We start from the raw sequence: 21,106 nt of genomic DNA on the forward strand, positions 1-21,106 counted from the left end.
CCTACATGTGACTCTAGTCAACAACTGGTTGAGTCTTATTGCCCTCTGAAGTGTCCTAGCAAGCCACCACCTTCAGGGAAGGGAGGGGGGTGGCACCTGTCTGTGGTACTGTACCTTAGTCAGAGTGTTCACATCTTCAGAGAGGAGGGGAGAAAATTGGGGGGAAAATGATATGCAAATATTTCTAATAGTAGCATAAGAACATAAGAAATAAGATCAGGAGTAGGCCATGCAGCCCCTCGAGCCTGCTCTGCCATTCAGTAAGATCATGGCTGATCTTCGACATCAACTCCAATTTCCAGCCCGATCCCCATATCCCTTGATTCCTGTAGCTTCCAAAAATCTATCTATCTCAACCTTGAATATATTCAATGACTCTGCATCCACAGCCATCTGGGGTAGAGAATTCCAAAGATTCACAGCCCTCTGAGTGAAGAAATTCCCTCCCCATATCCTGCGATTATGCCCCCTAGTTCTAGACTGTCTAACCAGGGAAAACAATCTCTCAGCATCTACCCTGTCAAGCCCCCTCAGAATCTTATATGTTTCAATGAGATCACCTCTCATTCTTCTAAACTCCAGAGAGAATAGGCCCATTCTACTCAATCTCTCTTCAAAGGACAACCCTCTCATCCCAGGAATTAATCTAGTGAACCTTTGTTGCACCGCCTCTAAGGGAAGTATATCCTTCCTTAGATAAGGAGACCAAAACTGTATGCAGTACTCCAGGTGAGGTCTCACTAATGCCCTGTACAACTACAGTAAAACTCCCTTACTCTTGTACTCCAACCCCCTTGCAATAAAGGCCAACATTCCATTTGCTTTTCTAATTGCCTGCTGTACCTGCATGCTAACTTTTTGTGTTTCTTGTACGAGGACACCCAAGTCTCTCTGAACACCAACACTTAATAGTATCCCACCATTTATAAAAAATATTCTGTTTTTCTATTCTTTCTACCAAAGTGAATAACCTCACATTTCCCCACATTATACTCCATCTGCCATCTTCCTGCCCACTCACTTAACCTGTCTATATTCCTTTGCAGAATCTTTGTGTCCTCCTCACAGCTTACTTTCCCACCTAGCTTTTTATCATCAGCAAACCAGGATACATTACACTCGGTCTCTTCATCTAAGTCATTAATATAGATTGTAGATAGCTGAGGCCCAAGCACCGATCCTTGCGGCACCCCACTAGTTACAGCCTGTCAAGATGAGAATGACCTGTTTATCCCTACTCTCTGTTTTCTGTCCTTTTAATCAATCCTTCAACCATGTTAATGTATGACCCCCAACCCCATGAACCCTTACCTTGTGTAACAACCTTTTATGTGGCACCTTATCGAATGCCTTTTGAAAGTCGAAATATACTACATCCACTGGTTCCCCTTTATCTACCCTGCTAGTTACATCCTCAAAAAACTCCAATAAATTTGTCAAACACGATTTCCCTTAGTATTGCTGTTTATCCATTAATCTGAATGCATTCAGTCATTTAAATTAAAAGTGAGATCGTTGTACTCTTTATACCATTAAAGAAAATCTCATGAAATGAATCAATTCCTCAGCACTGTAACTTATGCACACAATGTCATAGATATTACTTTGTCCATCTCTTATTCACAGTGCTGGTTTACTAAGCACTAACCAATTACCACTGCACTCAGCCAAACCATTATAGATATTTCAGTAAGAGTGAAATATCGACAGATGGTTCAGAATAATATTCCATCCTTTATAGCCTAAAACTGACATTTGACCTAACAAAAATAAATTACTTTTCTGCTCACACATTGATCACAGCTCCACTTTGCTGTAAACCATTGTTGTGCATACGCCAGCAACCAAATCCCGCAACTCAAACTCACCATAACCCTGAGAATCCAGAGCTAGCTGATATGAATTCCAGACCCCATGAACCCAGCAATGAGATCTGAATTGGAGTGACTTGACGGTGTTAACAGGCTATCGAGTGACTGAAAGCCTTTCAGTCACTTCCATATCTGCAGCAATTTCAATTGCTATGATTTGATCAAGAATCTATTCCTTTTTTGCTTCTCAAACCCAGAAAAATGTAAACCCTGTCTTTTTTTTCCTATTTATATTAAAAGTGTTAATGTTTTATGAACAAAATGCTTAGTATTCCGTGTTGCTGCTTTGTGAATAATAATCTACATTTGTACTTGTGTGTCATAAATGTCCACATTTTGCCTCCTAAATGGAAATCTATTATATTTTAATTTCATACATCAGGCATATGTTTTATTGAAAACTCATTTTAAGTACCCGTTACTGATGTAGGTGGTGCTGTGATAGGTATTTTCAATGTTAAGAGTGTGTGACACACAACAGCTGCTATTTTATAGTAAAAGTGTATTATCCTGTGATTGCACAATTTGGCCACGATGTTCCCACAAATCATTCTTAAAAAAATTAATTTGCCCTTTTTCTCAGGAATTGAAATTTTTAATGTCCAAAATAAACAAAATTAAAAATGGAGAAAATAACATATTTCACAATAACATGATTAAACTTATCCATTGAATTGTCTTTTGTGTCTTTTAATGCCTTCGCTGAAGTTTTTACTTGAAGGCCTCAGCCTCTCCTAAATACCTGGAACTGGATTTGATATTTTTGCCCAGAACTCTAGTTCTGAGCTGAATTTGAATTGTACAGTCTGAGCATGTGCAATGTATCTAATTTTCCAGGAGGCATCAGTACTGTATTGAGGGGATGATTGAGCGAGAGAATGGGAAGAGAGCGTTGAAGGCCACATTTTTCCCCGCAACCCCCACTCTAAATGTAACCTACAGACATTGGTGGCTCCTTTCCCCACCACACCATGCTATACCACCCACCACCCCCCAGCGGAAAGAAGAGAAAAAAATGAAGAAAAAGGCAGAAAAGCAGAACAGGACAGAGAGAAAAGCAAAATTGTTAAAGGGAGAGAAGCAGCAGAGAAGAGGATGTGTGAGAGAGAGAAACAACAATGCAAAGCCACAGGAGATTGGCCAATAACTAAATTAAATACATAAGATAAATTGAGAACATTAAAATTACAAACATTTACTTAAATCCACAGAGCCTGAAATGAAGCTGTGGGATACTAGCACACAAACACCAAACACATTGGGCCTGAAAGTCTCGGAATCCCACTTCAATGACACAGTGTGGCAGAGCGGAACTTCCAGCTGCCCGTAGGCCTGGACACAGATCCCGTCCCAAATGACGGGGATGGGGCCATAACTGGCAATAATCCTCACCATGCTCTGCCACCAGTAGCTCACACTTACTCCATCAGGGGACCTCAGAGGCCTGGGAGGCGCCAAAGATTAAAGCTGTAAATATTTCCTTCAGCTCCTAAGAGAGCTCATGGCCATGACTTTAAAAGTAATCGATCCCTTCTCGATTGGCCACCTCAGTCTCGCTCACTTTTGAGGTATTACAAGGTCCTGAATAGAACTTGTACCAGCTCTCAGCTGGCGAGAGTTTCTCTGGTCCTAATGCAGGTATATTTGATGGGATTCTCGGAGTAACCTGAGAACTCTTCCAGATATGCCACCAAGGCACGTGGAGGAGAATGCAGGCGGGCAGAAGATTTGCCCACTTCCCCCAACCAGAATTTGGTGCACGTTTTAAACATATCAGGTACCGCCCCAAATTGTCCCCCAAGATGATCCATCCACTTAATAACTTGCCGAGTCGCCGGAATTTTGGGCCTCCTGTTCCAGAACATGCCCATCTCTCTGCGGTTATCGTTTATTTTAAACAGGTTAATGCCATTGCTAAAAAGTCATGATGTGGAGATGCCGGTGATGGACTGGGGTTGACAATTGTAAACAATTTTACAACACCAAGTTATAGTCCAACAAATTTATTTTAAATTCCACAAGCTTTCGGAGGCTTCCTCCTTCCTCAGGTGAACGGTTCACCTAGGAAGGAGGAAGCCTCCGAAAGCACAGGGGGAAGAATTTCAAGTGGACATGTTTTAGTCTTTGCCTGCTAGCATCACAGAGTAATTTCAGGGCTAATAATTTCTATTTCTCAGAATTTGCTTCTCTTTCCCTTTTGGGGTCTCTTCTTTGACACTAGCTACACCTTTTCCCTTGCAGATTGGTTCATGTTACAGGAGAAGTTTTTCTCCTTGAGTGTTTTACATATGGAATAATGAATACATTAGAACAAAAGAAATAGGAGCAGGAGTAGGCCATACGGCCTCTCGAGCCTGCTCTGCTATTCAATAAGATCATGGCTGATCTTCTACCTCAACTCCACTTTCCTGCCCAATCCCCATATCCCTTGATTCCCTTAGGGTCCAAAAATATATCGATCTCAGCCTTGAATATACTCAATGACTCAGCATCCACAGACCTCTGGGCTTGACAATTCCAAAGATTCACAACCCTCTGAGTGAAGAAATTCCTCCTCATCTCAGTCTTAAATGGCTGACCCCTTATCTTGAGACTATGCCCCCTAGTTCTAGATGCTCCAGCCAGGGGAAACAGCCTCTCAGCATCTTCCCTGTCAAGCCCTCTAAGTATTTTATACATTTCAATGAGATCACCTCTCATTCTTCTAAACTCCAGAGACTATAGACCCATTCTACTCAATCTCTCCTCAAAGGACGACCCTCTCATCCCAGGAATCAATCTAGTGAATCTTTGTTGCACCCACTCTAAGGCAAGTATATCCTTCCTTGGGTAAGGAGACCGAAACTGTACACAGTATTCCAGGTGTGGTCTCACCAGAGCCCTATATAATTGCAGCAAGACCTCCTTATTTTTAAACTCCAAATCCCTTGCAATAAAGGCCAACATACCACTTGCCTTCCTAATTGCTTGCTGAACCTGCATGTTAACTTTGTGATTCATGTACAAGGAGACCCAAATTCCTCTGACTACCAACATTTATTAGTCACTCACCTTTTAAAAAATACTCTGCTTTTCTATTCTTCCTACCAAAGTGGATAATTTCACATTTCTCCATATTATAATCCATCTGCCACCTTCTCGCCCACTCACTTAACCTGTCTACATCCCTTTGCAGATTCTTTGCATCCTCCTCACAGCTTACTTTCCCACCTAGCTTTGTATCGTCAGCAAACTTGGATACATCACACTCTCTTTCCTCATCTAATATATATATAGTGTAAACATCCTGATATATAATGTAAACAACTAAGGCCCAAACACTGATCCTTGCGGCACCTTAATAGTTACAACCTGCCTACCCGAAAATGACCCATTTATTCCTACTCTCTATTTTCTGTCCGTTAGTCAATCCATGCTAATATATTACCCCCAATAAGCGACAACAACCACTTGCATTTATATAGCGCCTTTAACATGGTAAAGCTTCCCAAGGCGCTTCACAGGACCGTTATCATACAAAATTTGACACCGAGCCACACAAGGAGATATTAGGACAGGAGAGCTAGGATTAAAGAAGCATTTTAAAGGAGGGGAGAGAGGTACAGAGGTGGAGAGGTTTAGGGAGGGAATTCCAGAGCTTAAGGCCTAGGCAGTTGAAGGCATAGCCGCCAATGATGAAGCGATTAAAATCGGGGATGCGCAAGAGGCAAGAATTGGAGGAGCGTAGAGATCTCGGAGGGTTGTAGGGCTGGAGGAGGTTACAGAGATAGGAAGGGATTTGAAAACAAGGATGAGAATTTTAAAATCGTGGCTTTCCCAATGTAGGTCAGGGAGCACAGGGGTGATGGGCGAAAAGGACTTGGTGCGACTTAGGATACGGGCTGAGTTTTGAATGAGCTCAAGTTTATGGAGGGTGAAAGATGGGAGGCCGGCCAGGAGAGCATTGGAACAGTTAAGTCTGGAGGTAACAAAGGCATGGATGAGGATTTCAGGAGCGGAAACGGACAATATTATGGAGGTGGAAGTAGGCAGTCTTGGTGATGGAGTAGATATGTGGTCGGAAGCTCATCTCAGGGTCATATAGGATGCCAAGGTTGCAAATGGTCTGGTTCAATGGGCTCCAGGTGGGGTAACGCGAGACAACTGAGAATGATAACTCAGGTTTCACAGTTGATTTATTCTCCTAATAGAAATGTTCAAATTGACAGGCAGACTAAATTTTCACTCTCTCTTTAAAAGATCCATTCACTCCCAAAACAATCCACCTTTTAATTTTTGAATATATTTTAACCGTCTCAATATAAGCAATTTCAGTCTGTTACCATGACCGTCGTGTTCTGAAGACACCCAAAATCAGGTTTGGTGTCCAATGTAATTGGCAGAAACCACCCTGCATATTGGATAGATCAAAAATATCTCCACTGACGTTAAAAAGATATACACTTTTGGAATCCACAGCCAGCATTGTACGCAGATCCATTTATCTACGATTGCAGTCAAACCAGAGGAAAAATGTTTGTGTGTTGGCAATTCTGATTATCTCCCCACAGCATCAGTAGTGCTTTAACCTGGCTGAGTGGGAACAAATATTGTCAAATAAATTATGTATTTCTCTAAGTTTTTTTTGTGTAGGATGAGGAAAATTCAGTACTATAGATTCTAACTAGTTTGCTGTTTTCACTCTAGGTCAGGTTTTAGAGGTAACATTTTGTAAGGTAACAGCTTATAAATATCCCACTGTTGGTTGATAACCAATTGATATCTCTGCATTCTTTCGTTTTTTTAAAACTATTAACTTTTTAGTAACGAGTAATCACATACAAATTTCATACTATTGTTTAGGGCCACAAACAGAAAGGGCCTCTCAATAAGAAAACCCATCACAGTGCAAGCTGTAAATGGAGTCAGCCAGGAAGCCTCCACATCGGTCACTCACTACTTCCCATGCATCCCAAGTTCTACATTACTGCTGAGATTTAAAAAAATTAATCCCACCACCACCACCACAATATTCTGTCCGTTTTTTTAACTCTTCTTTCCTGCGGGTAGTAACATTCGCTAAGGTACAGCTCTATGGGATTAGAAGCCCTCATGTTCTTGAGCAAGTGCCCATCTTCCTTTGCGCACTCAGGTAGTGAGGGTCAATAAGCTATCCTATTAGAGGGAGGGTGGAGAAGCAAGGTAGCATCACAGCCGAGCCCAGACCTGTACACACCTGATGCCCATAACCTGCATTTTCTATCTGCGGATGATGATCAGGAACAGAAACCCTGATTGTTATTTCCCCTCCTTAGCCCAGGAATCGAGGATCCCCAACCATCACCCGACTGACTGAGCACGGAACAGAGATTGAACCTGGGAGAAATCTGGTTTGTATGGCTCAGTACCACCCTGGGCACTGCATTTAACTTTCTTTTAAAAAAATTGTTGCTATTTACAAAATATAACCAGAAACACATGGTTAAGACTGTTTTAAAGAACAGTGCAGAGTGAGCTCACCCTGGTGTGAGCATTAACTCATGCTGACTGAGAACACGGTTACACAACACAGACAGGACTTTGTTTAATGCATCCCAACATAGCATATTGATTTCTGCACAAATTCTAACTCAACAATAAGTTTATTTTATCAAAATACAGTCCAGCAATTTGTAATTTTATTGCTATTTTAAAAACTGTAAAGGGTAAAGTTCATTGCATTTGTCATTAAAACCTTTTTTCTTTTCTATTTTTTTTAGGATAGAATAAAAGACACAACAGTAAGAATACTTTTTTTTTATTATTATAATAGCATATAATTACTCTTTTAATTTCCTTGTAATTCTGCTTTAGAACTGCACAGTAATTCCCTGATTGTACCCGCCTGTCAATCATCCGCAGCACTGACATCACAATAGCCTCTTCCCCTGTTTTCAGTCAGTGTAATTTCAGCTCCACTGCAATTGTCATTAACATGCTTTTCATATATATATATATATATATATATAATACAGCATATAAAGTATGTGTTATATAATAATACTATAGATGAGAGCATGAGTAATGAGGGTGTAATTTAATCTCGGGCTTCGAATGATATCTGCAAACTGCTCGAGTTCCGCTTTCGTGGTTTAAGTTATCTGGAACCATTACAGTAAATTGCAGTCCTGGCTTCTCTGCCATTTTATATGGAATTTTTTAGAGATCTATTTTTCATTTAACAGTTTAAATATATATATATATATATATATTTGTGGGGGAGGTATTTTTCTTTTTTCAGAAATAAACTTTTTGATTGTCTGTGATTGTTACACAGCAAAAGCTTGGCAGCCGGTTTCTCTGTGTATTTTGTGGGGTGGGAGAAGAGACCAGAATTTCAAATTGGGAGAGGCTGAGTTGCTGACTAACATAATCTTACGACGGCACTTGAAGGTACCTGCCGCCGAGTTGATGGCAGTTTTTCAAACCTCTCTCCTGCACTCTCAAAACTGTGAATGTTTTATTTTGTACAAATCAGCCCTGAATATATGGTGAAATTCTATGGAAACCTAACACGTTCTGGCTGAGCTTTTCTGCTTCAGGAGTCTCGGTGCTTCTTAAGAGTGTCCTTTGAAGTTGGAAGTGGCCATCCGGCTTGGCTTATGATTGCGTGACACTTTATAGTACACGAAGTATGTGTATGTGTGGAAGTGGTGCTTGTACAGACACCACCTCTGGAAGCTGTTGATAATTGATACGTGAGAAACTAAACAGTAATACGTGACTTATCCAATGGCTGGTGCTTGGATGCTATTATTATTAATGACTAGGCACAAGTGACCAGTATGTTGATTGAAACTGATAGCGAAGTACAATTTTTCATCTTTTCTAAACGTCACAGTTGACTATAGAGTGAGCACTGAATCTGGATGAAACTTGTATGAAAGATATGTAATGGCTCAGTGAGCTGTTTCAGAGCCCTGTGGGGTCTGTTGGCACGGAGCATCCAGAAATGTTACTTTATTGAAAACAGTAAACAAATTAACCCGGTTATAACAAGTTTTTAAAGAATAAGTTAGGTCCAGCTCTCATTCTGCGCAATTTGTAGGTCGGGGAGTTGTTTCCAACGGCTATAGAATAACTCTCCGGCAAACTACTGGAACAGAATCAGGAATCGGAGGGATTACGACCCAGCAGTGATAAATGTGCATTAGCCCTCTACCTGACAACTGATTAATGCCTTAATTAACCAACACTAATCAAAAACAGTCTCACTAAAAAAAATAGCAGGCTGTGCGCAGTCAATGCTGGGAACCGCACGGAGAAGGTGAGGGTTCGCTGTTACGCTTTTGAATCACGGTACATGGTGACTTTAATGACTGGCATGACTGCTTACAGTGGGAGTTCTTTTTTGCCTGTCCTCGCTCCGCTCCTTTCCATTGACCACCCATCTGAAGCAGCTGCCACTGTATCCTGAGTAGTTTATTTCTGTAGGTTGTTGACACGTAGTTTTTCAGGTTGACCTGTGAATGCTGGACACCCCAGCCTGTACAGAACAGTAAATAGTATTCAGGAATGAAGGCAGTAAATAAGCATTTGTTCTAGATGTGATGTATTCAGCCTTGCTTAATGGCATTTATGTCCTGCATATGCTTTACTTGTAGTCTTTCATGAAGCTGGTATCTCTGAGAGGTCTTCCAGGTAACCAAAGCTTGTTTTCTCATATATAACTGGTGCTATGGTGCCCCTGGCAGCGTAGCTCAAAGGGGTTTTACCCTTTTAGTTGAACCTAATAACTGCTATTATATTTTAAGGAAACAATAAGAAAATATCCCAAAAGCCACAGCGTACATTATTACTAGAACCCAAGAGAGCGGAATGAGGAAAAACCATGCCGTCTCTCACTTTCTTCACAGACTATGTGCAATTCACAAAATGTATACTGGTCAGCAACACACTACTGTATGTAACCAATCCCACCGTCATCCCTCCTTTCCCCCTCCCAACATCATCCAAAGCATCAAACTGCAATTTTTCCAAACAAGGTGGCATGTCTCACGTATGAAAAGGAATGCTTTACGTAATTAGGGAATGGCATCTAAACTTTACAAAAAAGAAATAATCCCTTTCCTTCTACCCACCCAATCCCAATCTATTTATATATATATATATATATATATATGTATATATATATATATACTCACCTGGATGAAAGGAAATCATCCCAGATCACAAATAGGATGGTCAAGCCAATAAAGATGAACACAACCTCCACCTCCCCTATGTTCTGTACTATATGCTGCATGTCCAAGTTTGGGCACATCAATACCAGGAGCTTGGCAGAAACATCTCAAAAATCCTTTGAGTAAGGACACAACCGTAACAACAACAACTTGCGCCTTTAACTTTCTCTCTCCTAACATCTGTGTGCACTTCCTGCCATGTTTTTGTCACACATTTTGTATCTACTTTTTCTCATTTCAAATTCTTACATCCAAATCTATACTGGGTCGTGCCTATGTAAATTCGGCACTGTGATTGTGCGATCTGGTACAAATCACTCAAAATGCATTCTGATTTTTTTTCTACCTGCCTACTATTTTTGGTAACTGAAATTTCTAATGCCCAAAATAAGGGTCTATACAAAATAAAAAAATTAAAAAAAAACATATCTCACAATAACATGACTAAGCTTCTCCATTGAATTGCCTTTTGTGTTTTTTCTGCCTTTATTAAGGTTTTTACTTTTCCAAAAGCTACGGGTTGGACTTGATATTTTTGCCTAGAACTGTAATTTTTTGAGCTGAATTTGGATGCATCAGCACCATTCAGTCAGTTAGTAATAGTTCCATTTTCAAAAAAAAATTAGCTGAATTTTGAAGCCAAATGATTGTCTTACTTGATTTGCTGACAGTTAGAAAAGGTGAACACTAGTTGAGACAGAGATTCCATTTCTAACACCAATAAGACCAAGGGAAAGAGAAAGAAAGGCAGGCCTTTCTTTTATATACGAACAATGACGGACAAGAAAACACCCTCTGGTCCATCCTGTCCCACACAATCGTGATATCTTGTGTATCGCAATATATACACTCCCCACCTCACACCATGTGATCTCTTGGGAGAGGCAAAAAAACAGATAAAAACCCAAACCAATTTGGGGGGAAAAACCTGGGAAATTCCTCTCTGACCCCTTTGGTGGTCGAAACTAGTCCAGGAGATCACTCTGGCCCTAATGCATTACCTACCTTTAGTAAGAGGTGATCTCCGCCCCAGCCAGAAACAGGTCCCGCTCTCGCTTAAAGCAATAGTACTAATTTGATTTTTTTAGAACAAAAAAACAAGTCAAATTTTGAAAGTGAATAAAGCCTCCTTTTAAGGAACAATAAAAAAGAGGGTGGGAGGGGGAGGGGGAGGGGAGGAAGCAAGCAGGTTGAGGCAGACCTTTGACCTCATACCATTCTCTCTTGAAGGAAAGAAGTGAGAGTAAGGATAGGGGTGGAGATTTAAGGGTGAAGTGAGTGACAACAAAGCATAAGAAAGAGGAGAATAGAGGGGGTGAGCAGATAGTTCAAGGGGGAAGAGATAAAAGAAAGAACAAACTTGCATTTATATAGCACCTTTCATGTTCTCAGGATCTCTCGAAGCGTTTTCCCGCCAATGAAGTACTTCTGATATGTAGTCACTGTTGCAATATAGAGGAATAGTGAGGGGGATGGGAAGGGAAATGAGTCATGGGAAGGTAAAGGGGATGGGGATGCCATGGGAGCTAGGGGTGGAGGGGAAGAAAAAATGATTGGGGATGGGAATGGAGCTGTTGATGGCCAAATTTTCCCTGCAACCCTCACCCCAAATGCAGCCTGCAGCCTGCAGCCATTGGTGGCTCCATTCACAACGTACCATCCACTACCTCCCACCTGAAAGGAAAGAAGCAAAAGACAGAAAGAGAACCGGAAGAGCAGAGAGAGAAGTAAAAAGAAGAGTTAAGAGGAGAGACGAAAGACAGAAAGACAGACAGAAGCAGAAGAGGAGAGAAAGAGAAAACATGAAGACGTCAGAAACTGGTAAGAGGGTGGCCATATTCTTCGACTTACCGTGTACCGTGGGAAATCGACTAGTATTATTAAAAATCTTAAATAGGTCACTGCTTCCTATCCTGTTGTCATAGTCTTTAGTCACAATTTTGTGTCAACTTTTCCCATTGTAAATTGGTATGTCAATATTGCCCATTCATTTTTGCTATGTCAACTGTCACAATGTGATTACAGGCTCTGGTCACTAGGTGGCTCTGTGGAGCAAATTCCTGAGGCCTTTCCCCCAACTCCGTCACCATCTTGTTCTTTTTCTTTGAGGTAAGGAATAGGTAAGTCATTTTCATATGTTTTTCCTTTAGTAATTTTAAATTGCCCAGTTTTCGCAGGCCGCAGGCCACAGGCCATTCAGCCCCCCATCACTATAACCTCTTCTTTTGTCACCCACTTATGTATTTTTTCACAATGCCTTGCTGTTCCATTCGCCCTGCTCATGACGATCACCTCCTTCCCATGGGCCTCTTCCCAATGCCTCACCTGCCATTGCTGTCCGTTTATCCCGCCATCATCATCCCATTACTTCCAGTTTCTTCATCCAGTGAGTAGTGCAGTGCCTCCACTGGTAGGACGGTGTAATTACAGCATGACAAGTTTACATAGACAGTTTCCATTATAAATGTGGAAATAGCCAGAGGACACTTGAGCCAAATGTCTTTTCTTATGTTTTTCGCTGCTTTTCTTATGTTTTTTTGTCTGCAGAGAAATTCTGCTTCCTGTCACTTGAATTTGCAGAAAGTGCACATTTCCAATGTCTGTTGCAGCTGCGCTTGTGAGTCACAACAGAAAATAACTGTAACAAGCACCATGAGTGGCACCAATAAATAACAGTCTATTGATCCTGTGACTGGTAGATGGGCATTCTAAATACTAAACACTGGAGCAAAACTAAATTTCTTTCAACATGTGCTATACTGAATCCACATGATTATTAACCCTTGGAGTTCTCAATCTGCCCTTTTCCACTTCCCAGCAGGTCTATTTTCTGTCATGTAACAGCTGTGCATCAATTCTGTGCAGTTCTCTTATGCCCGTATATTGAACTCTGTAATGGTGAACTACTACAAGCATTTCAGCAGTAATCTGCTGAATGAATGTGTTACTTCCACATCACTGCAGGTACTGAAAGGCTCTGGCCTCTGTATTCATTCTAAATACCCAAGGTCAACCTGATATTGGCAGGTAGATAATGGTTGATGGATATTACAACATTAATACACTGGATGCGGATAGCATTAATTAATATCCTTACATAGCATTACATAGAATCTATAGCACGTTAACAGGCCATTCAACCCAACTGGTCTATGCACGTGTTTGTGCTTGACACGAGCCTCCTCCCATTCTAATTACCACTTTCCACCCTGCCCCCAAGCCCCTCTATTCCCTTCTCCCTCATGTATGCATCAAGACTCGCCTTAAATGTGTCAATGCCATCAGCTTCAACCACTCCACATTGCAGCAAGTTCTACATTCTCACCACTCTCTATGTAAATAAATTCCTCCTAAATTCTTTATTTGATCTGTTAGTAGCTATATTATATTTATGCTCCTTTGTTCTGGACCCACCCACAAGTGGAAACAGTTTGCTCCATATCCGCTTCACAATTTTAAATACCTCTATCAGGTCTCCTTTTAGTCTTCTCCGTTCCAGAGAAAAGAGCCCCAGCCTGCACAATCTTTCCTGATAGTTGCATCCTCTCAACTCTGGTAAAATCGTTGTCAATCCTTTTTGCACTTTCTCCAATCATAGAATCATGGAATGGTTACAGCACATAAGGAGGCCATTCAGCACATTGTGTCCATGCCGGCTCTTTGTAAGAGCAATCCAGCTAGTCCCATTCCCCCGCTCTTTCCCCGTGACCTGTAAATTTTTTCAGTTCAAGTATTTATCCAATTCCTTTTTGAAAGCCACGATTGAATCTGCTTCCACCACCCTTTCAGGCAGCGCATTCCAAATCATAACTACTCGCTGCATAAAAAAGTTTTTCTTTTTGGTTCTTTTGTCAATCACCTTAAATCTGTGTCCTCTGGTTCTCAACCTTTCCGCCAATGGGAACAGTTTCTCTTTATTCACTTTATCTAAACCCTTCATGATTTTGAACACTTGTATCAAATCTCCTTTTAACCTTCTCTGCTCTAAGAACAACAACGCTACCTTCTCGCATCTATCCAGGTAACTGAAGTCCCTCATCTCTGGAACCATTCTAGTAAATCTTTTCTGCACCTTCTCTAAGGCTTTCACATCTTTCCTAAAGTGCGGTGCCCAGAACTGGACACAATACACCAGTTGTGGCCAAACCAATGTTTTATAAAGGTTCAACATAACTCCCTTGCTTTTGTACTCCATGCCTCTATTTATAAAGCCACCAGCAGGGCAGGAGGAGTAAGGACAGGTTGGGAGGAGTGAACAAAACCGCCACCCTAGGATGCTTAAATATCTTTTTTGTGGTATGGGACAGAGCATTTATTGCCCATCCCTACTTGCCCTTGAGACGGTGGTGGTGAGCCGCCTTCTTGAACCGCTGCAGTCTGTGTGGTGAAGGTACTCCTGAATTGCTGTTAGGTAGGAAGTTCCAGGATTTTGACCCAGCAACGATGAAAGAACGGCGATATATTTCCAAGTCGGGATGGTGTGTGACTTGGAGGTGATGGTGTACTCATGCACCTGCTGCCTTTGACCTTCTAGATGGTGGAGATCGTGGATTTGAGAGGTGCTGTTGAAGAAGCCTTCGTGACTTGCTGCAGTGCATCCTGTAGATAGTACACACTGCAGCCACAATACGCCAGTGGTGGAAGAAGTGGATGTTTAAGCCAGTGGATGGGGCCAATCAAGTGAACTGCTTTGTCCTGGATGTTGTCGAGCTTCTTGAATGTTGTTGCAACTGTTCCCATCCAGGCAATTGGAAAGTATTCCATGATTTGTGCCTTGTAGGTGATGGAGAGGCTTTGAGGAGTCAAAAGTTGAGTCATTCACCGCAGAATACCCAGCCTCTGACCTGCTCTAGTAGCCACAGTATTTATGTGGCTGGTCCAGTTAAGTTTCTGGTCAATGGTGACCCCAAGGATGTTGATAGTGGGGGATTCGGCGATAGTAATGCCATTGAATGTCATGGAGAGGTGGTCATTGCCTGGCACTTAGGTGGCAAGTAACATTTGTGCCACACATAAGGCCAATCCTGAATGCTGTCTAGATCTTGCTGCATGCGGGCTCGGACTGCTTCATTATCTGAGGAATTGCGAATGGAACTGAACACTGTGCAATCATCAGCGAACAACCCCATTTCTGATCTTATGATGGAGGGAAGGTCATTGATGAAGTAGCTAAAGATAGCTGGGTCTAAGAACTCTTGCACTGATGTCCTGGGGCTGAGATGATTGGCTTCCAACAACCACTACCATCTTGCTTTGTGCTAGGTATGACTGCAGCCACTGGAGAGTTTTCCCCCTGATTCCCATTGACTTCAGTTTTACTCGGGCTCCGTGATGCCACACTCCAAAGTCCCTGAATATGTTGCTGTCTCCCAAATTTGTGCTCATCTTTCCTGCAACTCTGTGTTTGAATCTCTCTAATCTGATTTTCGAAAAAGCCCTACCCAGAGTTACAACTGACATCCTCTCTGACTGTTACCATGGTGCATTAACCTCATTCTCATCGACCTCTCTGCAGCCTTTGATACGTTTGACCATACTATCCTCCTCTAATGCCTCTCTTCTATTTTCCAGCTCAATGGGACTGCCCTTGCTTCTTTCCACTCTTAACCTAACCGATTGCAGCCAGAGCATCTCCAGCAATGGCTTTTCTTCCCACCCCCGCATTGTTACCTCGAGTCCCCCAAGGATCTATTCTTCCTCACCCACACTGGCGACATCATCCGCACACATGGAGTCAGCTTCCACATGTATGTTGATGACACCCAGCTCTACCTCTCCACCACCTTTCTCAACCTCTCCACTGCCTCTATGTTCTCACGCTGCTAGTCTTGGAAGAATCATAATTTCCTCCAATTAGCTCAGCATCTTATTTTATTCTGATTATGCCTCTCCGAAGCGCCTCGGGACACTTTACTGTAATAAAAGCACTGTACAAATGCTTGTTGTTGTTGTTATTCTCCCATTAATGAAATAGCCGTGTTGTGCAGTTTTGAAGCATATGATTCCCGAGACCTCTATTTTACAAGATAGGATCAAATAAAACAAAAAGTCTCTTTGGCCCGTTTGACCTCATTCCTTTAACGCGTCCTTAATTATGGATAAAAGAGACATTCTTCAATTTTTAACATTTGAGTAAAAGTGTGCGTTTGCAAGTAGAATTCAAAAATATGAAGAATGTATTCTCAGATAAAAGTAAGGACGTACATCGTCTCCACAGACTCCGCAGACTTTGAGTAACCCGGCATTCCACATTCTTGTGATCAGACTTTGTTTTGACCTCGATGCAAAGATGTGACAGGTTTTTTTCACATGCATGAGAAACTCCGGTTACAAATTCAGCAGATATTGACCATCTGTTACACGCATGAAAGCACGGCTAAAAAAAATTTGGGCAAGATATTTTGTCCTGTGTGGGCACAGCAGTTCCCGGTAGGTGGGTAAGCACGTGTCAGAGTTAAATATGGACCAGTGCCTGATCCTGCTCATCCTTTAAACTGTCATTACATCCTGCAGTATATGCCTTTCACGTGTGTGTGGAGGAGGAGGAATGAAACAGTCTTGTGGGAATGAGGTTACCATTCATGCCAGTGAAATAAATTGAGTTACACGACTCAGAGGTAATATTTTTGTTAGTGATTGAATAATTTAGTAACTGAATCTGTTCCTGTGTTGCTGCAGTGAAATGGGCCAGACAGCACTAATCAGTGTGATAGTATTTGAAGTGGCATGCCATTCACACCCACACTGACTTAAGCACTTGTAAGATAATGAATTATTGACAGTGAAAGAAATCGGTGGAGAATTTCAGAGAGCTCTCAGGAATGTGTTTGGGTTAGAAAGTATTTATTTATTTAGTTGTATCTGACATTGGAGACTTTTAGAAGCCAAAACGGATCAATACAGCAGTCAAAGATGTCTTTGGACCAATTTGTACCAAGTGAAACAATATTTTAAAAAAAAGTAATGATCTATTTTGAAACCATTCAATTTTAAATTGTTGAGGTGACAAATAGAGCATGCCTCCTTTCCTTTTGCTGTGCAAGTTGTTGTATGTGAGGGGCAAATGACACAGTATGGCCTTCATTTGTGACTGGTTCAGGGGAGCCACTGCACTCAGTGCATTCATTGCTTGTAGACCTGTAATTTTTATTTTTGTCAGGATTTTCCTCGCATAGGTTTATATACTTATTTCCAATGTTGGCTATTCAAGGATTTTGAATTTGTCCTTCGCACGGTTTCTGTCATTGTCGGGTACTAGTGACTGCTGGTCAGTTGCTCTGAATCTTAGATTCTGCTCAAATCATATCTCCATGTGTGTTTTTAATTGATCATTGGCCCTTTCTCCCCTCAATTCCCTCTCCTGAAAGTGCTAATTCAAGTTGATTTGTACTTCTTCCAAGTGGACAATTTGCAAGTGGGTGTAACAGGCTACTCAGCCACAGTCTATGAGGTTCTGTCGGGTACAGGGCAGAACATTCAACCCACTGAGCCATTGGGGGAATGTGACAAGATGCGTCTGTTAATGTGCTTGATGCTCTGAAAATCTATTGCATCTGATTTTATTCAGGGTTAGAGAGAGCCTGTATCCAGGTTGTACAGCAAGCAGAATATTTAATCATTGGTAGGAAACAGAGATGTTGATGGTATAAACATTTCTACATTTTAATTAATACCTCAAGAGGGACAGATTTGTCCTGTGGGGTGCTAGGATGGCTGTTTCCCCCATATGATTCCCTGCACGTTGAGGTACCAATCTCAACTGCAGGGGAGCCATCAAACCGAGGTGTATTTCCCAACCTTGTACGGTAGAACTGACAGCTGCCTTGGGGGATCGTTCCCCTGCCCATCTCACGTTGAGGTAGAAGATAAAGAAAACTGCACGTACTGAAAAACAGAAATAGAAACAAAAAAGTACTGAAAGCACACAACAGGTCAGTCAGGACCTGTAAAGACAAAAAATAAGTTAGTATTTCAAGGAGTCTCTAACCAAAGGACTGCTACCCAAAACAGTAATCTATTTTTTCTCTTTTTAGATGTAGTGCTCTCTTGCATTGAGGACAAGATAGTAAATCGGTGTAAACAAAAATAAATCACCAATCCCTCAAAAACCACAACTCCAATTAAACTTGAGGTTATATTTGTTATGCTAAAATAGAATCGTAATTGACACTAATTTATAAATTCAAATGTTAAATACATGTTACATTAATTGCTATTTCTTCCATAACAAGTGCCAATTAGATAGTGTCTAGGTATTTCTAGCTTTTGTTTTATTGTTTAGCAATAATTGTAAACTAAATTATTTTTTTAACTTTATAGTTGGTAATGACTATGAAGCCCTGGTCTCTGCTGAGTGAGCAGATCACAGCCGGGGCAATGTTGGAGCTGCTCCAATTGACTTCAAGGCCCTTGGGTTAGGGGAAGGGGAAACTGGTCAGGGTTTCCTCTCCAGATCACCAGCTGGGCGTGTTTGTGTCAACATCGGGTAAGAACAAGATTGGGCATTACTATGATTATTCCAATGGTCAAGTAGCCTGCCAACACTGTGTTGAGGCTTACACATGAAGGATGGCCACTTGAGTGGCTTATCAAAAGACAAACTGGCATCTATAAAAACATGCCCCATTGAGGAGGCAACAGCTTTAGGAAAGAATGGAAGGGGAGAAAATTGGTGAACAAAGAGGGAAAATGATTTTGGATGGTAGGGTGTGTTGGGTGGGGGTATGTTCTCCCCCCAACCCCCCGCCATGGAGGGTGGTAGTACATCCCCCCCTTCTATAGAGGGTGGAACTTAGGAACTATAGGAATAGGAGTAGGCCATTAAGCCCCTCGAGCCTGTCCCCCATTCAATGAGATCATGCCTGCTCAAGTCTTGTTATATCCTCTCTTATCATTGAAGTAATTTCACCCTTAGTCACTAAGGCTATTCCTCCCCCTCTACCAGTTTCCCTATCCTTCCTATAGACCTTATAACCTGGTACATTCAGTTCCCAGTCCTGACCGTCTGGCAGCCATGTCTCAGTAATGGTTACCATGTCGTACCCTCTAAGTTGAATTTGCGCCTGCAATTCATTCAATTTGATGGTAGTATTTCCCCCCCTTTCTACAGAGGGTGGTCGTATGTCCCCCCTTCTATAGAAGGTGGGAGTATGTTCTGCTTTGTCCAGCTGAAGCAATTACTGGAGGGAGACTACGTCATGACTTACAAGGTTAGAAGAACACCATCAATGTAAGACATTAAAAAAATTCAGCATGTAACAACACTCACGTATAAAGGCACTGACAACAGATTTGCAGTACTCCCACCATCAACAGCAGTCAATGCTATAAAGACCTTGGGCTCGATTTTCGCACCCACGATCGTGTGCGTTCGTGGCGGGGGGGGCTACGAAAATCGGGGATTCCTGGGGCGGGTCGGGAGCCTGGCTCCAACCCGCCCCATTTCCGGGTTCCCCATTGACGCGCTGACATGCGCGCGCAGCCCCCGCATGTGGGACTCCTGCCGGCAATTAAAGCCAGCGGGTTGCCACATAAGGTAATTGAACAGGTACTTCAGGTTGTTCACAGACCTGATTGACCTGTTATTTTAGCAGGGATGGGATTTTGCAACTGACTGAAACTGTTTCCCGTACTGGGGGAAACATTCCCAGTTCAAATGGACGTGTTGCAGCCATCAGCCAATGTCAGCTGCAAAGGTCCATTTGACAGATGGGGGGGGGGGGAGACCCTCACTCATTGCAGGAGGCCACTCTGTCACTTTGGACAAAGTTTGGCCTCCACCACCCTCCTCCTAACAACAAAATTCACCAACTTGCACACTTACCCCGGGGTCTAGACACATTTACCTACCTTGCGGACTCCTCAGATGTACATCTTCCGGATGGGGGCCGCCATAGCTGCAGTCATGACCTCCTCGGAGGGCGAACAGCATCACCAGCCTCGCCGGCCACGCCGTCCACCTCTGACATGTGGAGCTCCACAACACAGTGCTGTGACACATCCACCTGCACAGCAGGAGGGAGGGCAATGGCAGAGAGAGATGCGTCGCAGAGGGCACTACCCTCGCCACAGGGTCCACAGACCGAGGCTCAGCTTCCTGGACCTCTCTGAGCAGCAGTGCACACGGAGGCTCAGAGTCACTCGACATGTAGTCGTGGACATCTGCAGCCTCCTTCACGCCGAGCTGCTCCCGGCTGGCCTGAGCAGCATCTTCTTACCTGTCGCTGTCAAAGTCACCACTGCCCTCAACAACTTCTCCTCCGCATCCTTCCAGGGTACCACCGGGGACATCGCCGACGTCTCTCAGTCGTCTGCGCAAAAGAGCCCTGCAAATACACCTACACCCACTCTGCAGTGACACAATGGGTGGCATCAGGTGTGGGTCTTCATTGTGATCCTCAGGAAAGGGCATTATTGCACAAACCAGACAAGATTCGCAAAGACGTGACAGTAGTGGTGACAATATAATATGTGATGTGAGTTGATCAGAAATTCAATATAAGTAAAAACCATGACAAACCCTCAAACACCCTTGTGCATCCCCTTCATGCTCACGACACGTTTGCCTTACGCTTCCTACTGCACATATGTGATGCATGCCCTGTGGCTGCAGCACAGGTAGTGGCAGGTTGGGTGAGGCTGACTGTGAAAAAGATGCATGAGAGGGTGAGTATGAGATAGAGCCATGAGATTGTATGAGGATTGGGTTGAGTGGTAGTGGCGGGATGAGTACTGGCGAGGTGAGTAAGTGCAGGTAAGATGAGGATGAAGTTTGAGTGGGTGTGAGGGGTGATGTGACAGAGTAGTGTTGGCTGTGCAGAAGGAGATGTGGGGTGGGGGCGGTGATGTGGCAGACGGAGTGTAGGGGAATGAGTAAGTGTACTCACTTCGGCTGACCTACTTAGGTCATTGCAGCGCCTCCTGCACTGTATGCAGGTGGGCGATATGTTGGTGGTACTGGTGACCTCCTCTGCCACTTCGAGCCAGGCCTTCTTGGTGGCAGAGGCAGGCCACTTCCTCCCGCCCGCCGGGGGG

The 21,106-nt window shown here is 42.7% G+C and overlaps 1 protein-coding gene across 3 annotated transcripts in view; it reads left to right on the top strand.

Moving 5' to 3' along the window:
- sobpa (sine oculis binding protein homolog (Drosophila) a) overlaps positions 1-21,106 on the top strand; it is a 270,327-nt gene that overhangs the window by 185,424 nt on the left and 63,797 nt on the right. For 2 of the 3 annotated variants that reach the window (XM_067984981.1, XM_067984980.1), the window contains exons 6-7: positions 7,166-7,240; positions 7,610-7,630. In XM_067984981.1, the coding sequence (XP_067841082.1) occupies positions 7,166-7,240; positions 7,610-7,630 (96 nt within the window). The remainder of the gene's footprint in view (positions 1-7,165; positions 7,241-7,609; positions 7,631-21,106) is intronic. The other variant, XM_067984984.1, reaches the window with a different exon arrangement.

This window comes from Heptranchias perlo, chromosome 5 (assembly GCF_035084215.1).
Source record: "Heptranchias perlo isolate sHepPer1 chromosome 5, sHepPer1.hap1, whole genome shotgun sequence".
NCBI lineage: Eukaryota > Metazoa > Chordata > Chondrichthyes > Hexanchiformes > Hexanchidae > Heptranchias > Heptranchias perlo.